This window comes from Phacochoerus africanus, chromosome 1, assembly GCF_016906955.1.
Source record: "Phacochoerus africanus isolate WHEZ1 chromosome 1, ROS_Pafr_v1, whole genome shotgun sequence".
NCBI lineage: Eukaryota > Metazoa > Chordata > Mammalia > Artiodactyla > Suidae > Phacochoerus > Phacochoerus africanus.
In genome coordinates, this window is record NC_062544.1 from 207755381 (window position 1) to 207782479 (window position 27099).

A 27099-nucleotide genomic window follows, 5' to 3' on the forward strand; every position below is an offset into this window, starting at 1 on the left:
GCTTAGCTAACCTTCTCTGCAAAGTTCTCCATCCTCAGCCACTCCCTCCTCTGAACTCACATGGCCTTTTCTGTCCCTGCCTCTCTCATAACCCTTCTGTCCCTTTATTTACCTATTTCATATTTTTCATTGGTCTACATATGTTTTTTCTTTTCCACTTCCTTTGAATTTCTTAAAGGAAGGGAATGAAATTGTTCTCAGTTTTGAATACTTCCCTAAACCTACTACCAAATAACCACTCACAAACTGAGGGATGAGTTCACGGATAACCAGAGCTTTCCTCTACCTCCTTCCCAGGGCCCGTGCCTTTTCTCTGTTTACACCATGAAGATGGCACTGATGTGTCTCTCAAGATAATTATGTACTTCCCTATGATTGCCAAGTGCTTTGAGACCATAAAAAAATCTTTATAAATGCCAGCCATGATTACAACCCTTTGAAACAATGGGATATATGATTTACAAGTGGAAAAAGATGAGACATAACAGGTAATCCTTCTTGTCTGGTCCCCATTTTTATCCCCACCCACCGTCAAGATAGTAATTCAGAGGTAAGAGCGTCAGCTTGGGAAGAGGGAGGAGGATTAAACTAGGGTCTAGGTAGGATTTCCAGGGCCCATGCTGTCACACTGCTGTCAAGAGGAAGGGTGCCTAAATCTGAGAAGAGGGGCCAAGGGCCGGAATTCCCAGAGAGATGGGTGACACCCAGCTCACCGCTGAAAGGGGAACACAGACTCGGATGAAGAAGATGGTTGGTCGGCCCTTTTAGAGCAGAAGGTGGCTCAGGAGAAGGCCTGAGAAGGTGGCAGTGTTGTCAAACTCTGCTCAGTCCTCAACCTCTGATGACCTAACGAGGAAAGAAAGGGTGAGGTTTGTTTTCATGACAGCTTACAGAATGGGAGAAAATAGTTTCAAATGATGCAACTGACAAGGGCTTAATCTTCAGAATATACAAGCAATTTATACAACTCAACAGCAAAAAAGGCAACAACCCAATTGAAAAATGGGCAAAAGACCTGAACAGACATTTCTCCAAGGAAGATATACAGATGGCCAACAAGCACATGAAAAAATGCTCAGCATCGCTGATTATTAGAGAAATGCAAATCAAAACTACCATGGGATACCACCTCACACCAGTCAGAATGGCCATCATTAATAAGTCCACAAATAACAAGTGCTGGAGAAGGTATGGAGAAAAGGGAATGAAAGCTGGTACAGCCACTATGGAGAACAGTGTGGAGGTACCTTAGAAATCTATACGTAGAACTACCATAAGACCCAGCAATCCCACTCTTGGGCATATATCCAGACAAAACTTTCCTTGAAAAAGACACATGCACCCGCATGTTCATGGCAGCTCTATTCACAATAGCCAAGACATGGAAACAACCCAAATGTCCATCAACAGATGATTGGATTAGGAAGAGGTGGTATATATACACAATGGAATACTACTCAGCCATTAAAAAAAATGCCATTTGCAGCAACATGGTTGGAACTAGAGACTCTCACATTAAGTGAAGTAAGTCAGAAAGAGGAAGACAAATAACATATGATGTCACTCATATCTGGAATCTAATATACAGCACAAATGAACTTTCCACAGAAAAGAAAATCATGGACTTGGAGAATAGACTTGTGGTTCCCCGGGCGGGGGGCGGGGAGGGAGTGAGAGGTATCAGGAGTTTGGGGTTAACGGAGGCAAACTATTGCTTTTGGAATGGACTAACAATGCGATCCTGCTGTTTAGCACTAAGAACTATGTCGAGATATTACAACACAGGGGGACAATGGGATAAAAAATTATGTATACATGTATGCCTAACTGGGTCCCCATGCCTTACAGTGGGGAAAAAAAAAGAGAGAGAGAGAGAGAGAGAAAATGTAATTAAAAAAAAGAAAAAAAAAAAGGGCGAGGTTTAGTTGTTCACCCTCTCTCTGGGCTTATCATATCAAGTGGCCAGAAGAGGTGGGGTGTCTGCTGAATGAACAGAGCATTCAGATTTTCCTCCCTAGAATGTGTGTCAGGAGAGAGGGCAGGAACGTTTTGTTTGGCTAGTTTTCTTGTGGGCCTTTTATAAGATCTTTGAAGGCAGAGCTGACTCACTAAGCCAACTTTTCACATGGCAGATGCCATCCATCTCAATGATCAGATTGTTCCAGACTTGACGTCGCCTGGCCTCCGAGGTCAGCAGCAGGCGTGGAAAACACCGTGATTTACCGGGAAAGGTGGGAAGGGGAGGCTCTGACAGCATGAGTCTGCAGCTCCCTCCCAGCCGTGAGCTGCACCCTGATGGACATTGCTTGTCTCGGTGTGTCTGAAAAGCACACACACTGGGGCCAAACCAGGATGGGCCCTCATGTCTCGTGTTGGAAACATCAAATTATCTGGGAGTAGCAGCAGATCTGGGGGTGGGATGAGGGCCTGCGTGGGGAGGTCACTTCACATCACAGGCTTCTTGGCAGGACGCAGCCAGCCATCATAACCACGGGCCCAATCTAACTTGTGGTTTCGAGGTTTTTGCCAAATGGCTCCTGTTTCCCCGAAGAGCTTTATACGTGGGAACAGTTCAATCTCCCCCCCGCCCCACTTCTCAGCCATACCATTGTCAGTCACCTCAGAATGCTTAATTCTTTGGCATAATGAACTAGTGAGGTGGCCCTCATTCCCTCCTTGCCTGACGTCAGTGAGGGAGTTGTTCCCCGTGGCTGTCTTATGTGAAATAATTCAGCATTTGTACTTCAATTAAAACTCATAGGTATATATTATTAAATGGCGCTGACTCATTCCATGGCTTCTCCTCAGCTGAAGAAGTGCCCAAAAATTGCTGTGTGCAAAGTAATGATGAAGACGGTGTTGAAGCTAAAATGTCCTTGTCAAGCATTGTGCATAACAGCGCCCTGAAGAAAGCGACTCACACATCCGAGATGATTATTCTGTCCTCTGCCGGGGCGTTCTCAAAAAGAAATTGAAGTTTCAGATGGATTCTTTATGCCTTGAAGGGAGAGGAAAATAACCCCAGACTAGAACCTTCCTCCATTTTGTGAGTTTCATGAGAGCAGGGCCCGGCACCCAGTATTGGCTCCATTGAATTGTGCAACCCATGCTCAATAACTCTCGGAGGAGAGAAGGGGAAATAAGCTTTCGCATATTAGCAGGAACATAAAAGGGGAGGCAAAGTTTAGATTTTACGAAAAAGCTAACTCTGTTCCTTCCATGAATGCAGTATTTTATTTTATTTTTTACTTTTTTTCTTTTTAGGGCCACACCAGTGGCATATGGAAGGTCCAGGGTTAGGGGTCGAATTGGAGTTGCAGCTGCAGGCTTACGCCACAGCCATGGCAATATGGAATCCTCAACCCACTGAGGGAGGCCAGGGATCAAACCCACATACTCGCAGGCACTATGGAATCCTTAACCCACTGAGCCACATTGGAAACTCCGAGTGTGGTATTTTACATTAAATATATCTGGGAGGGAGTTCCCATTGTGCCTCAGCAGAAAGAACCCAACTAAGCACTCGAGCAGACAGGGCTCATATCCCGCATTGCTGTGACTGTGGTGTAGGCTGGCAGCTGCAGCTCCGAATGAACCTCTAGCCTGGGAACTTTCATATGCCGCAGGTGTGGCCCTAAAAAGACAAAAAAAAAAAAAAAAGGCCTGGGAGAAAACAACTTGGTGCTTTATTTTTTCCCTCCTGTTCCAAAGACTATCTTTCAGTCTCAGACACAGAGGACCCTCTGAGCTCAGTGACCACAGCTCTGAGTTCTCTTCATTGGTGTCCATTTTTTCATCTGCAAATTAGGTGTCATAATCTGTGCGTGGAACACTCCTGGGATTCCTAGTGTGAGAGCCTGTTCTGTGTCATAAGCGTTCAATACAACAGTATGGGTGAAAATAACAGCCTTGTAAAACTGCAGGCATTTTTACACGAATGATGATCATCAAGACAAGTGCAGTTCCCAGAGGGATCTAGAGGAAGAGTCCTAGACTTGGAGTCATAAAAACAGGGCTTTTTAGCCTGGGCTGCTTCAAGCACATACAGCACGTTTACATGAATTAGAAAAAGGCACCCCTTCAGGTCCATGGATTGATAAGTACCATTTTTGGCCAAAGAGAACAAGGCACCCCTTCCTCTAGTGGATGCTGCCCTGGGCCAGGATTCCTGTATAACAGCAGCCCTGGAGCTCGAATTCTGGAACTAAGAAATCATTCTTCCTACCTCTGAGTCTCAGTGTCCTCCCAGACAGAAAGAGGGAATTGCATTGTAGCATGTATAGCCTCCTTCAGCTCTAAAAACGACACAAAGTCCAATGAGCTTTCCGATCCTTCTACAAAAAAGAGCCCTTTATCACACAGACTGCAAGTTCTGAGCTCCGTCTCTTTAAAAGCATCTGATGACACTCCCTAACTATGTGAATGAAATTATGTATGGTTTGATGTGGGGCAGATTAAAACATAAATGCTTGAGTATAGACATGATGTTCCAGGTGGAATACAACGTGGGTAGCCTGCCAAACAGGAAAAACGACTCCGTGTTTCAGTAATGGCAGAGGATGTGACTCTTAGCCTAAGCCCTCTATTGAGACCTCTGCTCACTGTCTCAGTGTGGCTGAAAGGCAGACTCAGAGCGGGCATCCCAGCCTCTCCCCCACCCCCCACCATGGCCTCTCCCAGAGCACCCAGGAAGCAGGCACTGCAAGGATCCAAGGACTGTTGTCTTTGTTGATGCCTTGTTGCCAGAAAACAGAAATTAGATCCTTGGCCAGATCCTTCTATCAGCAAATCCGAGTGCCAGCAAACACTTCTCAGTAAGAGAGCAAACAAATAGCCACCTCCCTTTTCGAGGCTCAGGGATTTTCAGCCCTAAATTTAGGCTTCAAGTTTTAAAATCACGTAAACACATAATGAACCCATTCACGAGTCTCACAAAGTAGGCACAAGTAAATTTGGTTGTATGAGTGAATATTTCTAAAATCATTTTTTGTTTTGCTTTGTTTTGTTTTTGTCTTCTTTGTTTTGTCTTCAGAGCAAGAGGGAAGGACTTGGAAACAATTACGACCAATTACATCATTTTCAGAGAAGGAAACCAAAGCCCAGAAAGGGAAAGGGAGTTGCTCCAGGTCACACAGCAGAGTATATTTGATCAGGCTGGGTTTAGAATCGAATGCTCTTTCCACTCTCCCACGATGAAAACGCAACCAGAAGGTTGGGTGGAAAACAGATGGTACATAAAATCACTATGCCTCAATTTTTCAGTCTCAAAGGATGGATGCTCTTACCACTATCCAAGATCATAAATAGCAGAAAGTAAATGTGATTTTCATAAAATGTGCTTATCTGCTGGTTTTCTTAAGGGTTGTGACCTGTTCTATTTGCCCATCAGAGAGACAGGTGACCTCCCACGGGCTAGTGGAGCAGACACCCCTGGGCTAGAACAACTCTAGTCCCCGCCCCCTCTGAAACATAGTCTTTGCAGTATCTTCCTTAGAACTGGCACCAAGGACCAGGTGTTCTCTGGATGAACACACCTGTTTGCTAACCATCTGTTTCTTCAAAAATAATGCTCGAACCTTCCTTGCCGCCCCTGAGCACCTGCCAGTGAAACCAACTACGGCCCAATGTTTCCCCTGGGTTATTCCCAAAGGTCCTGCAGGACCACAGAACCAGTCCCTGGAGATAAAGCAAACATTTGGGAGAAGAAAAATAAATGCCGGGTATTAAAATAAAACTCCCTTTATTAAACAAATCAGATACAAGCACTCAAATCCATGAACTGGAAAGCAGCAAAGAGGAGGGGCTGCCAAAATATACATCAATGGAGAGTGGGATCAATCAGAAATTCATTTTTCTTACTGAAGAAGAGAACACCTCTTCTCACCCATGGACCCCACTCTCAGGCAATGTGACAATGGGGCCCCAATTCATGTGGGAGTAAAGATTTTCTTCCCAAGTCATTGAATGAAGATGCCAGTCTTGAGATGGGATTCTTGGGAAGGAACAGAATGGGATGAAGCTCCATTCTACTTCAACCCCCACACCACCTTTTTTTTCTTTTCTTTTTTTTTTTTTTTGTCTCTTTGTCTTTTCTAGAGCCACACCCACGGCACATGGAGGGTCCCAGGCTAGGGGATCGAATCAGAGCTGTAGCCGCCGGCCTAAACCACAGCCATAGCAACGCAGGATCCAAGCCGCAACTGCAACCTACACCACAGATCATGGCAATGCCAGATCCTTAACCCACTGAGCAAGGCCAGGGATCAAACCTGCAAACTCCTGGTTCCTAGTCTGATTCCTTAACCACTGGGCCACGATGGGAACTCCCCCACACCACCTTTTTAAAGACACAACTCCCAGGGCCATCTTTTCTGGCGCACCATGGTGGGGAGGGGGGATGGAAGCTTCCAGTGTTAGGTGTTCTGTCCGCTGTAAATAGTGGAATCGAAAGCACCACCCTGGCCCTGGAAAGGCCGAGCCCCACCGTCTTACGCAGTACTCATCACAGCAGTTCCTCCACAGAGCCTGGGGGCCCACAGACCCCCACTTGATGCAGTTCCAGTCTTCCCATGGACTCCCCAGAGTCAAACCCAGGGCTGCCAGCCCTGGGAGAGACCAGGACTAAACAGCACAGGGCCAGAAAGGCCTTCGGAGTCCGAATCACATGCTATCTTTAGAAGTGGAGCACAGTTGTAGTTTGAACAAGAACAGGCTTATTCTTACTGCTTGAGCTTTAGGATCTGCAGCAAATGAACTGTATGTGTGCTGGGGGCAGTGGCGGCAGGGGCGGGCATTTTGACTGGGCTTTGAGAGATGACCTGACGAAAAACCAAGACAGATAGACTGAGTGAGACAAAGCGAGGGTCTTTAGGAGCAGAAGGGAGATCTGGTGACTCTTATTAACCTGTTAACTTATACCACGGCTCTGTACAAAAATAAAAAAGGTTCTCATAAGATTAACAATTTAAATAAATAGCTGATAGGACACTCTCTCATTTTTTATAGCTCATCTTTGGGGTTGATATTCAGTTCATGCTTCCCTTGTTGTTCTTGATCCAGGATGGCGATCACTTCATCGGCCTGTATTCGCTCCTGCAAAAAAGACAATTTTCACATTGCCGTTGCAAGCGTGATAATCAGCCCCAGAGGCAGATGCTTCCCAAACACTTCCAGGCATCCATCTGTACAAGAACTGGCCCTAAATTCAGCTGAGGACTGAACCTCATCTCCATTCCTGCTCGGGTGCTTCCCTCTTTTTTTGCCTTTTCTAGGGCTGTACCCACGGCATATGGAGGTTCCCAGGCTAGGGGTCAAATCAGAGCTGTAGCTGCTGGTGTACACCAGAGTCACAGCAATGAGGGATCCGAGCCTCATCTGCGACCTACACCACAGTTCAGTGGGTTAAGGCAACACCAGATCGTTAACCCACTGAGCAAGGCCAGGGATCGAACCCGCAACCTCATGGTTCTCAGATTCGTTAACCACTGAGCCACGACGGGAACTCCCATGGGTGCCTTCTCTTGACTCTCCTACATCCTGAGCAATTACTTTCCAAACAGTTCCCTCTTGTTGGGGTTCCCGAGTGGCTCAGTGGGTTAACGATCTGGCTTGTCTCTGCACAGGCGTGGGTTCGACCCCCAGCCCAGTGCAGTGGGTTAAGGATTTGGCGTGGCTGCAGCTGTGGCACAGGCTGAAGCTCCGGTTTGGATTTGATCCCCGGCCCGGGAGCTTCCATATGCCGCAGGAGTGGCTGAAAAAGAAAAAAAAAATAAATAATTTCCCTCTTGTCAAGAAGTCTTTTATATTCAACCGCTGACTCCCTTTTCTACTGCGTGGTCGCACAAACATCTCCAACTCAGTTCTCCACTTCAGGGTTCAGGCTGAATTCCCGATTTTCTCCCCCAAAGACCTACTTCACTACTTTTCTTTTCTCAGTAAAGATCATCCCTGCTCATCCATGTGCCCCCAAAACCTGACCGTGGTTTCTCGGATCTGATAAATCGCCTAGTCCTCTCTCTTCTGCCTCCTGTTTCTACCCTTTCTTTTCAGTGCACGTTACCATTGCCTTAGTTACACCAGTGGCTCTCAGCCTCGGTAATGCTGACGTCTTGGACTAGATAACTCTCTGTGTGGGGGCCGTCCTGTGCCTCGTAGGATGTGTAGCAGCATCCTTGGCCTCTGCCTGCTGCAGGTAGCCAACAGCATCCCCTCCCTGAAGTTGTGACAACCAAAAAGTCTCTAAATGTTGCCAAATGTGCCCTGGAGGTAGAATCGCTCCTGCTTGAGAACCACGGGTATACACTCTGCTATCTCTTAGCTCAGTTGCTGCTCACACCCCCCTCCCACCTGCTTCCGATGGGTCCTCTGCAGAGTAGTTATGCTGCGAGCCACTCGGGAAGTCCAGGATCCTCGCACTTGAATCGTGACCCCCCCTCCCCATGAGCCCGCCCCTTTCCTGCTCACTGCTCACAGCCCTCCCAGGGGTTCCCACTGCTTGACCCTCCAGGACCAGCCTTTTTGATGTGCGTACAAGGAGCTGCCTGACTTTGACCTTCCTTCTTCAGCTCTCCTCATCTTGTCCTCCTACCTCACCTTACAATCCACCTTCCCGACCTTCCTCAAGGTCTCTGACAACAGCACTCTTGAGAAGATTTCCCTCCTCTCAGTGTAGGTTAAGTGCCCCTAGACTTTAAAGGATGCTTCCATTTTATGCTTCCTCTTACCCCCACACCAATGCCTCAACAGGCTCAGGTGGTCTACCTCCAAATGGCCCCTCTAAACTTCCACTCTTTCCCCCTTCTGTATTATGACTCTAGCCTACAATGTGTTAGAGACAGTGATTTTTTTCCTATCCTATAACTCCTGGGACTGGGGAAGGTGGCGCGGAGGGTGGAGGGGGGAAGGACAGGGACATAGCTTTTCCCTACATTAAGAATGGAACTTATATTTCTCTTTTCTTTTTTTCTTTCTTTCTTTTTTTTTTTTCCTGTCTTTTTGCCTTTTCTAGGGCTGCTTCCTGTGGCATATGGAGGTTCCCAGGTTAGGGGTCTAATTGGAGTTGTAGATGCTGGTCTACACCAAAGCCACAGCAACTTGGAATCTGAGCGGCCTCTGCGACCTACACCACAGCTCACGGCAACGCGGGATCCCTAACCCACTGAGCAAGACCAGGGATGGAACCACAACCTCATGGTTCTTAGTTGGATTCATTAATCACTGCGCCATGACGGGAACTCCGGGTTTGTATTTCTTGATCAGCTTGCCAAGTCTAATCACTGCCTGCTCTGTGTCAGCTTTTCAGACCATTCACCACCATGCATACCATGTTCTAGCCTCTCTGGCTTTTTTGTTTCTTGACCACTCTGAGCTCCTTCTTGTCTCTGGACCTTCACGACCTCTTCTCTCCCTGGAATAGTCCTCCCAAGACCTTTATCACAGTTGGCTTCTTCTTGTCACTTGTCTGAGGGGCCTCACAGTTCACCACCTCCTCTCTTTTCTTTTTCTTTCTTTCTTTTTTTTTTTTTAACAGCTGCACCTGCAGCATATGGAAGTTCCCAGGCTAGGGAATGAATCAGAGCTGCAACTGTCAGCCACAGCCACAGCTCTACAGCAACACTAGCTCTAAGCCACCTCTGGAACCTACATCTCAGCTTGTAGAAATGCTGGATCCTTAACCCACTGAGTAAGGCCAGGGACCCAACACTACGTTGGGTCTTTGGGTTTTTTTTTTTTTTTTTTTTTGCTTTTTTAGGCCCGCACCCATGGCATATGGAGGTTCCCAGGCTAGGGGTCGAATCAGAGCTATAGCCGCTGGCCTACGCCATAGCCACAGCAACAACATATCTGAGCCAAGTCTACAACCTATACCACAGCTCATAGCAATGCCAGATCCTTATCCCACTGAGGGAGGCCAAGGATTGAACCTGTGTCCTCATGGATGCTAATCAGACTCATTAACTGCTGAGCCACGGCAGGAACTCTGTGGGTTCTTAACCCACTGAACCATAATGGGAACTCCAATCCCTCATTTTTACTTTCCAATCAGTTGCCTTGTTCCTTTTTCCAGACATCATTTCTCACAATCTGAAAATCCCTCAATTGCTTATTCTTTTGTTGTCTTTTTGTACTAGATGAAAGCAAGGAATCTTGTCTTTTGGGGTCACTGCTGTATTTCCTGTGCCCAGAAAAGTTACTGATAGTTGGCAAGAGCTGTATTATAGTTGATGAATAAACACATAAGTGGGCAAAGGGTTTTCTCTGTCTAAAATGTCTCTGCCTAAAGAAATCACGCTCATCCTTTAAGGCTCAGGTCAAATGCCATCTCCTCAGTGAAGCCTTTCCTGGTTTCCTCTTTCTTTGATCTAAACACCACACATTGTTGACACTAATCATAATTCTTACCAAGATCTGACTTGTGTTTTAATCACTCAGACCCCTGTATAATCTCTTCACTTTGACTTCAATTTCCTTGAAAATAAAGGTTATGTCTTACCTCGTTTGTACCTCCTATAAGTAGTCCCTAGCACAATGCCCAGCATAGTAAATTATTAAAAAGAACTATTTTATGATGTGCAAACAAAGCCTCTTTTAGTCAAAAGCTTGTAATTGAGCATTATGTTGACCCAAAGGCACCCAAAAGGATCAAATACGCTCAATAACAAAACTAAATTGTTGTCATGATGTCCAAGTGTGATTACTACTGTGTGAATACGGGGAAAACATTTTACTGATTAGGAAACGGATAAAATGATCAAATCTGACCGCACAAGAGACTGTTGCCATGATGTCTCCTCTGAAAAGAAAGAAGTTCAAGAGTTACAAGTCTCTGCACAAGGAACCGAAGTTTCTATCATTGGGTGTCCTTAAGAGTTTATGATGCTACATCCTCCTTGAGAATTGAATGTCTTTAAAGCCATCTGTAAGGAGCATGAGAGTCGGCCAGCTCTGATGATGTCCTGATAGGCAGACTTTCTTTGCTCAGGGATTCAACCTGATCAGGGTCTCTCAAACTTTGTTGCATACTGGGGTCACTTTGGGAGCTTTCAAAGCTTCTGATACCCAGGTTACACCCAAAGTCAATTAACCCAGAACTTCCAAGGTGGGGAACCAGATGTCAGTAATCTGTAAAGATCCCCAGGTGATTCCAGCGTGGAGTAGAGTCTGGGAATCGAGTCATGGGCAAACTTTCCTGATAGTTGCGGAAGAGGTTCTGGTCATTCTCTTCTGTGACCACTAGATGTCGCCACAGCTCAAAAATGGGAGAAGTTTTCTGATACTTTTCAGGTTAGGAAGGAGAAAAGAGAAGACTTTGTGTTAGCTGATGTTGATAGAAATAATATCTTGGGAGACAGGGCTGAGACACTGATAAAATAGGTTAAATGTTTGTTGAACACTGAGAAAAAAAAAAGCGAGGCAATTTTGTCAGCAATGTGTAATCTCCATGGCATACTCATGTACCCAGATTCCTTAGTCCAAAAGGAGTGAGGTTGGGGAACGCTGGCCTTTGGGAGGTAGAGATGTACAAGGAGAGAGAGGGTGGAGAGAGATTATAGATGAAGGAGACTGATCAGTCCTCTGTGAAGTTTTCACAACTCTGTGTGCTCTGCTTCTTCCGTCAGGACCTTTCTTTTCTCCTTCTGTGCCTGGCCATCGTCTTCTGCTCTTTTAGAATGGTGCTTATGTGAGAAAGTCTTCCTTGACAGTCCCTACAAATGCAATCTGCTGTCTTCTCGCCATCATTTCCTTGTCAGCTTCTCCAGCCTCCACTTGGTCAAGGCTACGTTTTGTTCATCCTTATATACCCAGGGTCTACCTAGCGGAATTTTCCAGACACAGAATAGGCTTTCTGTAAACATTTGTGGAATATATGAAAGAAGGCTTAGGGAATGTGGCCTAACAACTGTGTGAGTTAATGCTGGATGGCAAAAAGTATATGAGAAGGAGAAATTCTTTTTAATAAGCAGTTTCTGATGCAATTGGATTCAGTGGAGGGACCTACAGAGGGAAATTGGTTAGAATGCCATTTTAAAGGCTAGAATTTCACAGCTTCAATAAGACGCAGCGCTGGAGGAGACTTTGAAGTCAGCTGGTTCAGCCCTGGCCATGAAGTTTCAGGTTCAGGCTCGGCATCCATGTCAAGCAGTTGCTAAGGCCTTGATTGGAGCCATCCAGTGATGAGAAACTCAATACTTTCAAAGGAGACAACTCCACCAGGTAATGGTGATGGTCTGAAAGTTATTCCTTATGTTGAGCCTAGACTTTCCTCCCAGGGGCTTGTGTCCATAGGTCTTTGTTTTTCTTTGTAGGGCCACATAGGGAAGTTCCCACATAGGGAAGTTCCCAGGCTAGGGGTAGAATAGGATTTGCAGCTGCTGGCCTGTGCCACAGCCCCAGTGATGCCAGATCTGAGCCACATCTGTGACAATGCTGGATCCTTGCCAACTGAGAGAGGCCAGGTATCGAACCTGCATCCTCATGGAGTCCACATCAGGTTCTTAACCTGCTGAGCTATGACAGGAACTCCTTATCCATACATTTTAATTAATCCCTCTGCAACATGCCAGGCAAACTCTATAACCTCTGTGCAGCAGCCTCTAAAAGGCTTATCCAGGCTAAGTACCCTTAGCTACTTTCAATATAATAGTAACTTCCAATACTTAATATTTAATTTAAATAGCAAATGACAAACTTTCACGTCCCCTCACCCTCTTCTGCAAATGTTTCATAAGTTATTCAGTGCACATTTTAAGGATTTGCTGAAAAAACAAATCAGTCTTCCTGGTGACCACTAGAAAGTGGTTCCTCTTTACTGATGTTACAATTAATAAACTCAAGACTAATTAGAGACTCTCAAATAGTGCTGAGATGTCTATTTCTGCAGACATTCACTTATTAGCACCTGTATATTAATAGCAGCACTATTCACAATAGCCAAGACACATAGAAACAACCGAAATGTCCACTGACAGATGAATGGATTAAGATGACGTAGTACATACACACAATGGAATACTACTCAGCCATAAAAAAGAATGAAATAATGCCATCTGCAGCAACATGGATGCAACTAGAGATTCTCATATTAAGTGAGTTGGAAAGAGAAATGCCATTTGATATCACTTATATGTAGAATCTAAAATATGGCACAAATGAACCTATCTACAGAACAGAAACACACTCACGTCTAGACATAGAGAATGGATTTGTGGCTGCCAAGGGGGGAAAGGAAGGGAGTAGGATGAGCGGGGAGTTTAGGGTTAATAAACGCAAACTTTTATGTATAGAATGGATGGGCAATGAGGTCCCACTGTATAGCACAGGGAACTGTGTCCCATCTCTTGGGATAGAACATGAAGGGGGATGGTATGAGAAAAAGAACAACTATATATATATTTATGACTGGGTCACTTTGCTGCACAGCAGAAATTGGCACAACATTGTAAATCAACTATAATAAAAAATATAATTTTTTGATGAAGAACTGCATTCAGAGTACTTCTTCTTCCCCTCAGACTCATACTACAAACATAGGATTGTAATTTCTAGGTCATGGATCTGATTAAGAAAATTCATTCTTGCTTAGAAAACAAAGCCAGCGTTGGGAACCAGAGAGAGAGAATTCTGCAAAAAGTGCCCTCCCCCCACAATTTTCTCTAAGATCCTTGAAGGGTTATGGGTCAGCTAAAAGGATTTTTCAGATCAGTCAGTTCATGAAGCAGGGTGTCTCATTGGCCTTCTGGGTGGGTCAGAAACTCACCAATTCTCTATAAAGTGGGTCCAAGGTAAACCACAGAGCCACAGCACACCTCTGGCCCTTGGTGACTGCTTTCACCCCATGCGGGTTCTCTCCTCCAGATGAGAAGCTGATCATACGTCCACACTTTGGTTTTATAGAAGCCTGAGAAAGAAAGTGAAAATTAAACTCCCAATTCCTGTATTGGGAACATTTCTACAACCCTCCCCATCCTTTTACTGAATTATTTGGGTCAAGTTTTTTTTTTTTGTTTGTTTGTTTTTTGTCTTTTTGCCTTTTCTAGGGCCGATTCCTGCGGCATATGGAGGTTGCCATGTAGTCATGGGCCTACGCCAGAGCCACAGCAATGCAGGATCCGAGCCGCATCTGCAACCTACACGCAGTTCACGGCAATGCCAGATCCTTAACCCACTGAGCGAGGCCAGGGATTGAACCAGCAACTTCATGGTTCCCAGTTGGATTCTCTAACCACTGTGCCACGACGGGAACTCCTTGGGTCAAGTTTTGAATCAAAGAATAATGGGATCCTGAGGTTGAAGAAGACATAGCTTGTTTCAATTCATCGTCTGCAAAATGAAGAAAAGGTCAAAGTAATACCTAATTCAGAAAACATGCTGTAAAATTGGGTGGTAATGATCATTGTACAACTATAAATGTAATAACAGTCATTTAGCTAAAAAAATAAAAACAAAAGACCAAAAAAAAAAGAAACAAAAGAAAAGAAAACAAAGTTATCAGGTAGAATGGTTGGCACAGTCCATGGTGCATGGTAATTGCTCAATATGTGCTGTGTTGGTGGCTGGCCAACTCCACAAAGGCAAAGGCTCCCTCTTTCAATTTACTTCTCTAATTTTAGCACTTGCACAGCTTCTGGCCTAAGTAGATGTACACTTAACATTCGTGGAATGACAAAAATAAATGAGGAGGACAATCTGGGTGCTGCTAAGTTCTTATAATTGATCTGCATAGTGGTTCCATGGGTGTACCCTTTCTAATTCCTTAGTTGTAAACTTATGGTTTGTGAACTTTTAATAATAGAAAGATTTTACAGAGGCAAGTCTCATCTCATGTGATACTTTAATTCATCAACCGAGGCTTAAATACCTCCGCTGATGAGGACACAACGCGCCTTCAGGTGACCTGTTCCATGGCTTCCAGGGGCTCTGAAATGATGGGCACGGTCTTTTCAAGCTAGCATATGGCTTGAGGGGGGAGCTGTCCACTAAGGGTTCCGTAGGACAGGAGAGAAAGGAAAAGAGGCACTGCAGGGGACCCTGAACCACGCATTTGATCCAACAAGCAGGCTCTCCAAATCGAGTGAGCTGAAGCAACGGAATATTAGGGGCTTTGCCTCCATGTTTAAAGAAGTGTCTGGTGCAAGTGGAGTTCATTTTTCTTGCTTGCAAAACACAGAAAGCTGACTCATTCCACAGTAGCGCTTAGAAAAGTAAAATAAAGGAAGAATGTGATACTAATCACTCTATTTGATAACACGAGCCCACTCTAACTAGCTATGATCTGAACTGACCTGAGTTGATAGATGCTAATTAGCAGAATTTGGGGTTTCCTTTACCATAAAATGGAATGGCAACATTTTTTTCCCCCACTGCTATCTTCAAGAGGAATATTTAGAAAATTATCTGAAGTCTTTGGATACTACCTAACATAGGTGCTCCCAGATTAGGTCCAACCTGTGGAAGCTCAAAAGGAAGGTGGAGGAGTCAAAAAGCCTGAGACCAGAGTTCCCCTTGTGGCACAGAGGAAATGAATCCGACTAGGAACCATGAGGCTGCGGGTTTGATCCCTGGCCTTGCTCAGTGGGTTAAGGATCTGGCGTTGCAGTGAGCTGTGGTACAGAAGCAGCTTAGATCTGGCATTGCTGTGGCTATAGCGTAGGCCAGCAGCTGTAGCTCCGATTCAACCCCTAGCCTGGGAATCTCCATATGCCACAGGTGCAGCCCTAAAGAGACAAAAAAAAAAAAAAAAAAAAAAAGCCTGAAAGCCTGAGACCAAGGGGTGTGTGTGTATTAAAGGGAGTCACTTTCTGGTTACTCTTCTGCTCACAAAAATTGAGGAGTGATTTGTCTTTGCTAGAAAGAGTTTGCCTTCATCAAAGTGACTTTCTGTCAGTCTAGAGTTTCCTAGTTACCGGTACCCTCAGAATCAGAATTAATCAGATTTCATGTTTATGGTTTGTTTATTTGTTTGGTTTTTTTTTTTTTTTTTTTTTTGCTTTTTAGGGCCACACCTGCGGCACATGGAGGTTCCCAGGCTAGGGGTTGAGTCGGAGCTACACCTGCTGGCCTCTGCCACAGGCACAGCAATGTGGGATCCCAGCTGCATCTTCGACCTACACCACAGCTCATGGAATGCCAGATCCCTAACTCACTGAGCGAGATCAGGGATTGAACCCACATCCTCATGGTTCCTAGTTGGACTCATTTCTGCTGCACCACAACAGGAACTCCCATGTTTTATGTTTCTGGAGGAGGAATTTGTGGTGCATTTCCACATAGAAACAGCAAAATAACTGACACTCGAAGCATATGAAGCAGAGCAGGAAGACCTTCCTATACACATGCCTTTAGGATTAGTTTTGGGTTTTCTGAGCTGCTCGTTTCCCGGGTGCTGGTCAGGACCCATTCACCCACATGTGAGTGGATTGCTATTGCTTCAATGTGATTACAGAGTCTCGGCATCAACATGTTATAATACTAAAGAAAGGGTGTAGGGACAATTTAGTGCTTTCTGATGGATCAAAAAGAATTGAAAGTATTTTTAGACATGAAGAACTTTGGGGGAGTTTAGGAAATTGCTTGAAGTGGTTGGGATTCACTATAGGCATGTGGGTTCACACAGGGCTAATCTTATCAAATGGACAGCATTGCCTCTTATATATCAGGCACGAGGAGGAATGACCAGCCTCCATGATGACATTACTTCTACAGGAAAATATGTTCTGAAGTTTAGATAAGTGACGGTAAATATAGTTTTGGAGCAAAACTCCACTGACTTTAGTTTTTCATGAAGCATATGCAATTCATTAAATTTTATCTTTTTCGAACTTGCACAGAGAAACCCAAATTCCTTAATACCCATGTTTCACAAACATGCTGCTGTTGAAAAAAATCCATGTCTCTTCCAAGTATGATAAAGGAAAATTCCTTTTACTTTCCATCTAGCTGATGATTAAAGTCATAGATGGCTCTGTGCTGTACTTGTCTTGAATATTAACAGAAATCTTCAGCCTCAGTTCAAAAGTTACACGATTACCAGATTTTTCCTAAGTAAAGAACTTAAGAGAATTTTCTTCCTTGTGTATTCCCAAAGGTGGGTCATGTCCCTGTTTCATTTGTCTTCCAGAGTCAAAGGAGGAATGCTGAAAAGGAAGACTACCAATTTCTCTTTATCGGCACTGGTTACCTAAGAATTTCAATTATCTACAAATACCCCCAAACTCCACCACGTGCGTTAATGTGAAGTAGAAATGATTTTGGAAAATAAATCTCTCAACTTGAAACTACTGCTTTAAAACAGGTGAGGAGTTCCTGTGGTGGCTCAGCAGTGACAAACCAGACTAGTATTCATGAGGATGTGGGTTCGATCCCTGGCCTCGCTCAGTGGGTTAAGGATCCAGCGTTGCCACGAACAGAGCTTGCAGAGGCAGTTGGATCTGGCATTGCTGTGGCTGTGGCTGTGGCATTGGCTGGCAGCTACAGCTTCAATTCGACCTCTAGCCTGGGAACTTCTTTTAGGTGTGGCCCTAAAAACCTCTTACTTTTTGGGAGGTGTTAGTGGTTAGATTCAGTACTTTCTAATATAGTTACAGCTTTGTATAAAAAGTATAAATCTCTTAAAGAGAAGTGGTATCTGCTTTCACATCTTTAAAAAGCGGAATTACAGTTTACTTGCATTCAACAATTAATGAATTAGTGGTTCATACACAGTTTTCCAGGCTTGCTTCCTTTCAAACATTGAGCATTTCCAAACATGGCCACTAGATGGAGTAAAAGAAAAGAAATCTTTCAACCACCTGTGATTTTTCCAACTGTGAGCTGCAAGCATTTTTGACCTCAGTTAGCAGAGCTCAGAAATCAAATGCTTCCTGCACAGAGGCATTTCAAAAGTTGATAATCTTTAACTAGGATTTAAACTCCAGCCTGGATCATCAGTCCTAATTTAATTTCTCAGATGATGGAGCATCAAATACTCCCAAGTTAAAATTTAAGCTTTTTACAAAAAAGTGTGAGGCTAAATATACTATATATTAAATTGTACAAAATATTTTTCTTAATTATATCAATATTTATGGACAATTTTAACCAGAATACCCATAGATGTCTCCCTTTAAATGCAGTAATATATAGTTTTTCATATCACCTGCTTACCTCCCAGTAGTATGCCATGAATAAGACTGAGAAAAGGGTACAAAATATGAGAGGAAAGACATAAAACTCAGAAAAAGTTGTGGAAATAGCTTATATATTTCAAAATTCTTGAAGTTCATCACATATATGTTTCAACTATTTCAATTTTATGTGGAAGAAAGAGATATCACATCATCTATTTATAATTCAATCATAAAACCTTTCTACTATGGCATTTGCTCATCAGCTTAAAGACTAAAGGATTCTGGCTTTATGGTTTATAAGTGCTCAGTAGGCTTGTTTTCCAAAGGCATTCGTTTGCCTAGGAAGATGGTGGTTGAATTTAACTTTTTTTTGTTTTATTAGGGCCGCTCCTGAGGCATGGAGGTTCCTAGGCTAGGGGTCGAATCAGAGCTATAGACTCTGGCCTACACCAGAGCCACAGTAACGTCAGACCCAAGTCTGCAACCTAAACCACAAGTCTGCAACCTACACCACAACTCAAGGGAATGCTGGTTCCTTAACCCACTGAGTGAGGCAGTGAAGCCAGGGATCAAACCTGCTTTGAAACTGCATCCTCAGGGAAGCTAGTCAGATTTGTTTCTGCTGAGCCACGATAGGAAATCTGAATTTTACTTTTTTTTTTTGGTCTTTTTTTAGGGCCGCACCCCCATGGCATATGGAGGTTCCCAGGCTAGGGGTCCAATTAGCAATGCCGGCCTATGCCACATCCACAGCAACGCCAGATCCGAGCCGCATCTGCAACTTATACCACAGCTCACGGCAAAGCCAGATCGTTAACCCACTGAGCAAGGCCAAGGATCAAATCTGCAACCTCATGGTTCTTAGTCGGATTCATTTCCACTGTGCCACAACAGGAACTCCCAAATTTAACTTTTGATTTTCCCTTATGAAGGTGTGTTCAGAATCTTATTCAAAGCGTAAACATGTAACACATATGTGTGTATGTCAGTTTTCAAGTATAGGTTTATTTATCATCAGAATTCCTCTCTCTCTCACACATACACACACACACACAAATATGCACACACTAATTGGGATAACTAGGGGTAAGAAGACCAATGCTCACTCAAGCATGCAGAACACCAAGGTACTTGATAGCCATTCTCTAGAGTCATTTGACTTGTCCTAGTCGTGAGTGCCTTAAGAACATATGTTTTTATGTTTCCATCAGATTACTTGACAAAGAATTACAAGACCTGGGCTCCGGTTCTATGTCTAACACTAACTAGCTAGATGGTCATGAGCAAATCCTTACTCTCTAGTCTTTAAATTACTCATCTGTAAAATGGACAAGAAGATTTTTATTGATGGTTCCATCTCTAACATTTTATGGTGTATACATTCACTGGGTCTCTCTTCACCTCTTGAATTCTCGAGCTCAAAAATATTTGAAATCCAGCAGTCCTTGGAAAGTGGCAAAACTGAGACTAAAACATACTAGATAAATTTGCAAGAATAGGCTTGCTTACGGTCACAGTCTTGGCATCCATCTCAGTGAATATGAATTCTCCCCCTTCAAAGTCGTCGTTCATGTACAGGAGGGCACTGTAAGGAGAGAGAAACAGGTGGTCCTCTTATCTGCCAACACAACATGACCACAGAATGCTGGAGACTGGCGATGAACTGACCAGCCTGATTAGCAGGTTTCCTCTGACAAGTCATTCAAATGAATGACCCTCCTAACCCTGAAGAGTAAGATCAGATGTAAGGTCGTAGCATTCACTTATTCCACTTACGTTAAAATTTTAATTATATTTCACATCTCATTTCTTCTCACATTTCACTTCCTCCAAAGAAAACCTCACTAGGTTTCATCTAGACCTTTGATCCTGCCCGAAGTATTTAAAACTCTCTTCTTTCCTTTCAGACTAATAACTCTAAAGGACATATTTTTTCCTTGACTTGGCTGGAGAGCTCCAAAGGGTGTAGCCTAGCCTGGTCGATAGGGGGCGCTCAATAAACATTTTAGTATAGAGCACACAGCAGTCATAATGAACACATTAATACGCACATGGTGACTACAACTCCTGACTCTTTCTTTACACTCTAAAATATTATTCAATAAGAGAAAGCATTTTTTTCTTCTGAGTTCCAGTCTTATTTATAAAATGCAGACAGAAATGAGTGAGGAGACAAGGTCCCTATGCATGTTGAGATGGCACCCTGATGTGTTCTCAGACTGAGGTACACAGACCACAAGGGATATGCTTAAGTGAAAGCCAAGTAATAAAAAAAAAAAAATCCCATAAACTTTACTTTTTATATTGAAACAAAATGGCCATTTTGTGGAATCGGATGCATCAAAACGTGCAAGGGAATTTTTAAAGATAAAAATATGAGACGATGAAGCTGCTTTTCAGTTGTGGCAGCTGCTTCAGAAGATTATTTGAGCACCTCTGCTTCATGGGGATGAATGTGATGACAAGTACAACAGATCAGCTTTCTAGTTTCCACGGGGTTTTGATAACTGTTGGGCAGAAGCTTGGTTTCGAAGGAGGCGCTGGCGGTACCTGTAGTCCCTAAATGTGTAAGCAGGTGGCTGCTTCCAGCACTCATTGGCCTCCGGGTCCAACAGGCAATTGTCCGCGTGGATGGGATGACTGAGATCATTTCTTCTATCTTGTTGACCTGCCAGAAAGGGGCACAGATAAGAATGAGAGATGGAGTGCCATAACCTCTGAGAGCAAAGATGACAGTCTGTCTGCACCCACTGCTGATGCTCTTTGCAAATTTGAGCCCTAAGAAGGCAGAGCGGGTGAAAAAACACTGGGCAAGCACAGTCAAGAGACTCTGGTCCCGCTCTGATATGAACTTGATGTTAAAAAAAAAATGTAGGCAAGTCATACCTGCCTCTTCAGTGCTAAAAGTTCTCTGCTATGAATATACATACGGAAACAGCTATACATTTTGTGGGGGGCAGGAAATTTAAGGATGAGGACAAAATGCAAACATCCAATGAAAAGATTTGATTCAGCTGAAAGTTCGCTGGTGGAAAAATCTACTTCTGTGGCATTCTCTTTCCCTCCTCCTCAAAAGGATGTAGAAGAGAAAACATAGAGAAGAAATAATGACAACAGGGATAAGGAGGGCTCTGCCTGTCTAAGCTCCCTTCTATCAGTAATCCCTTCATCTTCTACACTTCCCTTCAGTGCTTGTGGGCTATAACTTCTAGGTTCTTGGGTCATGAAAAGTGAAACCTAAAGCATTTTGCTGTGATTTAAGCAAACAGGAGGAATGGATTTGAAAGGGAAAGCAGGCAGAGTGATGGTCTTCTGATGCAGCAGGGGACCAACAAGTAGACAAAGTGGGAAGGGAAAAATCTGAGCAAGTAAGCCTCTTTCATTTTAGAGAAGGAGAACTCTGCTAAACCATTGGTTTGACGTGTTCATGGAGCTCTGTTCTGCATTGTTTTCTTTCTCATGTCACTGTGGGTAGAAGGGAGTAAGCTCAGACTCTGGAATCTCACCAGACAGGGCTGTTCGGCAGACCATGTGCGTGTAGGAAAAATACAGGGTTGAGTTCAGCATGAAATAGGATTCTACAATCTTTCGAGCCTTCTCGCTGATGTCATAGAACAGACGGGCGCTCTTGAGGGGGACGCGGCCTTCATAACCAAACTGAAGAAAAAGAAGAACATTAAAAACCAGTGCGGTGATTGGAAGGCTTGAGGACACGAGATGCTAAGTTTTATTAAGTCAATGCAGGATGTGCATCTTTCTCTTGCCTAGTGGGAACACTAGCAGACACTCGTGTGTTTGGATTAGGACAGTGAGCCATTGAAATAAGCCCACTCAGAGAGGGAAAGCTAAAAGCTAATCACCCCGCTTCCAAAACTTATAAACACCTTCTGCAGCTCAGTACCAAAAAAGCAAATAACCCCATCAAAAAATGAGCAGATCTAAACAGACAATTCTCCAAAGAAGACATACAGATGGCCAAAAAACACATGAAAAGATGTTCAACATCACTCATTATTAGAGAAATGCACATCACAACCACTATGAGGTACCACTTTACACCAGCCAGAATGGCCATCATCAAAAAATCTACAAACAATAAGTGCTGGAGAGGGTGTGGAGAAAAGGGAACCCTATTACACTGTTGAGGGGAATGTAAATTGGTGCAACCACTGTGGAAAACAGTAGGAAGATTCCTCAGAAAACTAAAACTGAATTACCATTTGATCCAGCAATCCCACTCATGTGCATCTATCCAGAGAAAACCATGACTCGAAAAGACACATGTACTCCAATGTTCACTGAAGCACTATTATAATAGCCAAGACATGGAAACAACCTAAATGTCCATCAACAGAGGAGTGGATAAAGAAGATGTGGTACATATACACAATGGAATATTAATCAGCCAATAAAAGGAAAGAAATAACGGCATTTGCAGCAACATAGATAGACCTAGAAATTATCATGCTAAGTGAAGTTAGCCAGACAGTGAGACACAAACATCATATGCAATCACTGACATGTGGAATCTGAAAAAAGGACAGAATAAACTTCTTTGCAGCACAGATACTGACTCATAGACTTTGAAAAATTATGGTTTCCAAATGAGACAGGTTGGGGGGTGGGGGATGGGCTGGCGGTTTAGGATGGAAGTGCTCTAAAATTGGGTTGTGATGATCACTGAACAACTATAAATGTAATAAAATTCACTGAGTAATTTCAAAAGATAAAAGCTAACCACCCCTCTTTTCTTTCTCTCAGAATACTTTCCTCACTCTTCTCCAAAAAGATGTCTTGTCATGCATAATTATTGTTTGTTTGAGTGTGTTTTCACCATTAGACCTTGAGCTCCTTGAGGAAGGGGGTAGTGTATTATTTGTCAAATGAAAATTTAAGAAATACAAAGTTTGATAAATTGATGGCCAAAAATGGAGGAATGAAGGAATGCTGAAAAACAATGAAGGTGCTATTTCCTACATGCTTCCATCAACTACCTCAGAGGTCTCTCTCCTAAACCCTTTTCTTCCCTGTATCTGCTATTCCCAGAAGTTCCTGGATTGACATGTAGGAATTCAAACCCAAAAGACGTTATGGCTTTACTTTGAGTGCTTTCAGGACAGTTGCACCTTCGAACTTTTCATTGGGTGTATGAGGCGAAGTTTTTCCTCTGTATCCATCACCAACAAGCATGATCCCCTGGAAGCGAAATACAAGATACTTCATTAATGATAATTATGAGTTCATCAGTCCTCCCTTTCTGTCTTGACCGCCAAAAGCTGACAATCCACAGCAAGACTCAGATTCATCCCCATTGCATTCCAGGATCCTGGTATCATTAATTCTTCCAATCAAAAGAGGGATCCGTCTTTAACTCCCATGCCACATTTTCAGTATAAAACGCCACCACCACTTTCTGTAGGAAATAGGTGGCATATAAATATCTACTACATTGATGAATTAAATTATTGATTAACATAAAGAGGTTTTCCCAGTGACTTTAATTTTTTTTAGAAGAAATATGAACTTTAGTGAAGATTCTTTCCCTTTGGTATAAGTGAGACCCATGAAGACATCCAAATAAAAAGAACAAAAAATTTTATAAAAGTAGAGGAGAGGATTTTGACAGTCCCCTCTCCCTTACCCACAGGGCCTATGGACAGAGCAGAGCCCGCTCCTTTGTCTTTGAGGCAGGGCCCAGCTTGGAGAAGGGATTCAGTAACTCAAGTTTCAAGGTCCGCCCCCACCCCACCCTGTGAAACTAACACTAATTCAGCCAAACAGCTGCCTCCCAGCTTCCCCTTGGGAGGCCCAAGTTTCTCTAGTCCTAGCTTACACTTGACTTCTCTCAGCCTCAGGTCTCTCTTGTAGCAGAGATAACCCTGCCGGTCCCAGTGGCCTCACATGCTGAGGAAAAGGCCAACAGTTGTGAAAGGGCTTTGAAAAGTCAAAGAGGAGATGTACAAACGCTATTGGTTATTATCATAATAATGATATAGTAGAATAAGAATTCTCTCAAGAATAAGCAATGGAAAACAAATTAGGAAAGTAAATCTACAGCCCTAAAATATATGCATAGAAAGGAAAAAAGAAAGGCAGTTCCAAACTACTGATGGTGTTTGGGGATTGTCCACTGCTTTAGAGTCTCAATGCCACTGTTCTCACCTCCTTAAAAATCCCACTGGGAGAATCAGCAGTTCAGTCATCACCCCCACCCCCCCAGGAGGGGGAGACAGGGCAAGGGCTACAGGAGGAAGGGCTATACTTTGGCCAGAGTGTTAACATGCATGCAACATGGGAAGGGTGGGCTTAGGAAATGTATATCCAGACCCCTGGGGTGAGGGGCCCTGGCCAGAAGGCACTGAGCAAAGGAGGGGTCCATCTCCCCACTGGCCAGGAAGGGGGCTCTGAGGCAATCTCTAAGGGTTGCATTTCCCTAGGGAGAGGGGACAGCTGCCCCTCCTGCCTCTTGTCGCCCAAGCTGAACTGGAAGGGATGCTGAGCAAGGAGGGGACAGGGTCAGAAAAGTCAGGAGGGTGTCAGCAACCCCACCCTTGACCTCAGGGGCCCAAGAACTCTTTGCATAAAATACCTTCAGACCAAGGAGATGGTCAAAGGCACAAGGTTTAAATGCTCAGAAGGAGGGTGGTTGAGAGGGGCCTGGGGTACCCTGAGCCCAGGGTAGACTAAAGGTGTGATTCATTCCCCCTTCCCTGGAAGGGTGATTGCACCACTGGGCCTATCACCACAGGACATTTTCCAGCACAAGGAGGCACACTGCCTAGGCCTCCAGTACCCACCTTGGGGAAGGGGTATCAAGGTGGCAACAGGCAAGGCCCAGGGAAGGGGGCCACTTTGTACATTAATACTGGGGTGAGGTTTGGGGAGAAGCAGGACTCTACCCCTGGCTCCTGACTCCAACCCTCTCCCTCAGCTGGATGCTGAGCCCACTGTCCACACCACCCCCAGCCCTATACAGGGCCCCCAGCCCTACACAGGACCCAGCCCCCAGAACACTCCCAGGTGAGGTTCTGAGAGGGAATGGGGTAGGAGTCCCAGTGACTTTATATACGAGACAGGGCACGTACTGGACACTGTTATCCTAGGATTCAAGCCACTAGCTAGCTATTCCAGACCCAATAGGTATGGCCAGGTCTGGACAAAATGACAATCATCCTAACCCAAAGGCTGTAAAAGTGCCTCTGCCATCAATGTGCTTCTCCTAAAGAAAGGGGCATTTCAGGCCTGGTGCCCTGGCTCCAAGTAAGCCCAGGACCACAGAGCTTGCAGGCTGAGGCCAGGCCGGCCCCAGTGGGCTCCCGGTTCTCACACTGGCCACGCTGTGCAACTCCCGACACTGTTCTTCTGACAACACGTTGTCCAGGAGAACGCGCTGCGTCCCATTCAGCTGCTCCGAGTTGTAGACGAACGTGATGTTTTCATAGAGGAGAGGGCCACCTGCAGGGACAGAGCACATTGTCCTCCCGGTCATCTCCGTCCCCAAGGTGGGAAGCACAGAACACCCAACGCAGTTGTTTTCAATGTGCAGCTCAGGAGAACCTCCTTCCTAATGAGTATTTAGGAATGCAATGGCAAATCACAATTTCAGAAACTTGAGACACACAATATAGATTCAAGAAAAAGGCAGATGTCTGGCTACCATGTTTCCTCAATAAGGTCATAATTCATATATCACATTTGTATGGTATTTGGGGATGGAGAGGCTTCCCCCCCTCCACTTGATTCCAGAGATGATCCTGCAAAGAAGATTGGGCATCTCATAGGATTCTCCTCGGTGAAGACTTCTCAGAATTCTCTCAGCAGCTGGCCCCTCCCTTCTCCACAGCCTTCGGTTCCTAGCCCTGTCACAACAGCTGGTGCAATTACTTGGTTCCATGTTTGTGTCCCCAGGCATAACAGTCACACCTCAGTTTCACTGGTCTCTAGAGAAACACCTTTACCAGGTGACACAGGGAGTAAATGCAGGTCAGGAGAGTCCAGCCCAAGACACCTGACTCCTTCTCCATCTTTTTCCCATCACCTACTGACTCCAGATGGTCTGGCTTTTTCCTTTCCTTTCCTTTCCTTTCCTTTCCTTTCCTTTCCTTTCCTTTCCTTTCCTTTCCTTTCCTTTCCTTTCCTTTTTTTCTTTTCTTTCTCTTTTTAGGCCCACACCTGCAGCATATGGAGGTTCCCAGGCTAGGAATCAAATCAGAGCTGCAGCTGCCCGACTACACCACAGCCACAGCAATGGCAGATCTGAGCCTCGTCTGTGACCTACACCACAGCTCACAGCAACATCAGATCCCTAACCCACTGAGCACAGCCAGGGATCGAACCGAAGTGCTATGAACACTAGTTCATTACCGCTGAGCCACTACGGGAACTCCGATGGTCTGGCTTATAGAATATTTATTTTTCTCTGCCCTCTAGGTACATACAGATCCCCCGCAGAAGAGTTTCCTGCAGGCACCTGCTCTCTCCCTGGACAGAGTCTAAAACTTCAGGATATTAATCCCATAGAGTCTCTTCAGAGGGTGATGCTTGGGGCTTTGTTTTAGGTGTTAAAATTACAAAATCTAGACCTGACTTGCTCCTTTCCTCACAGAGAACAGGACTGAAGGACAAAGCCTCTGATGAGGAGGAAATCTTCAGATGTAGCCAAGTACAACCTCCTTGAACCAGAAAACTGAACAGGAAAGCAAAACACTGTTTTTCTCTTCTTTATAATACTCCCAAGGAACCTGAGAGGTGCCTGTCAGCCACAGCACCCCATCTGGAGGTTGTGTGTTGGAGACAGCATGGGCCCTCCCACCCGCCTCTGGTCAAGCACTGGCATCAGCACACTGGTCCAAAAGACATCATCGAAGGAGAAAGAGGCAATTGAAATTGATGTCTACTCTACCTGTGAAGTAGATAGTTGAACTAGGTACCAGTACTAAGTGCTATTAGTACAGTTAGAATTGGAGTTCCCGTCGTGGCGGCGCAGTGGTTAGCG

General features: G+C 44.5%; 1 protein-coding gene across 1 annotated transcript in view; it reads right to left on the reverse strand.

Moving 5' to 3' along the window:
* Positions 1–6880: 6880 nt before the first annotated feature.
* The window catches only part of P3H2 (prolyl 3-hydroxylase 2), a 156663-nt gene continuing 136444 nt past the window's right edge, over positions 6881–27099 (reverse strand). Inside the window, exons 9-15 of the mRNA XM_047788757.1 lie at positions 25432–25559; positions 23205–23300; positions 21611–21761; positions 20655–20772; positions 19614–19689; positions 13757–13897; positions 6881–7092 (exon numbers count right to left, since the gene is read on the reverse strand). Coding sequence (XP_047644713.1) covers positions 7000–7092; positions 13757–13897; positions 19614–19689; positions 20655–20772; positions 21611–21761; positions 23205–23300; positions 25432–25559 — 803 coding nt within the window. The 3' untranslated portion in view covers positions 6881–6999. The remainder of the gene's footprint in view (positions 7093–13756; positions 13898–19613; positions 19690–20654; positions 20773–21610; positions 21762–23204; positions 23301–25431; positions 25560–27099) is intronic.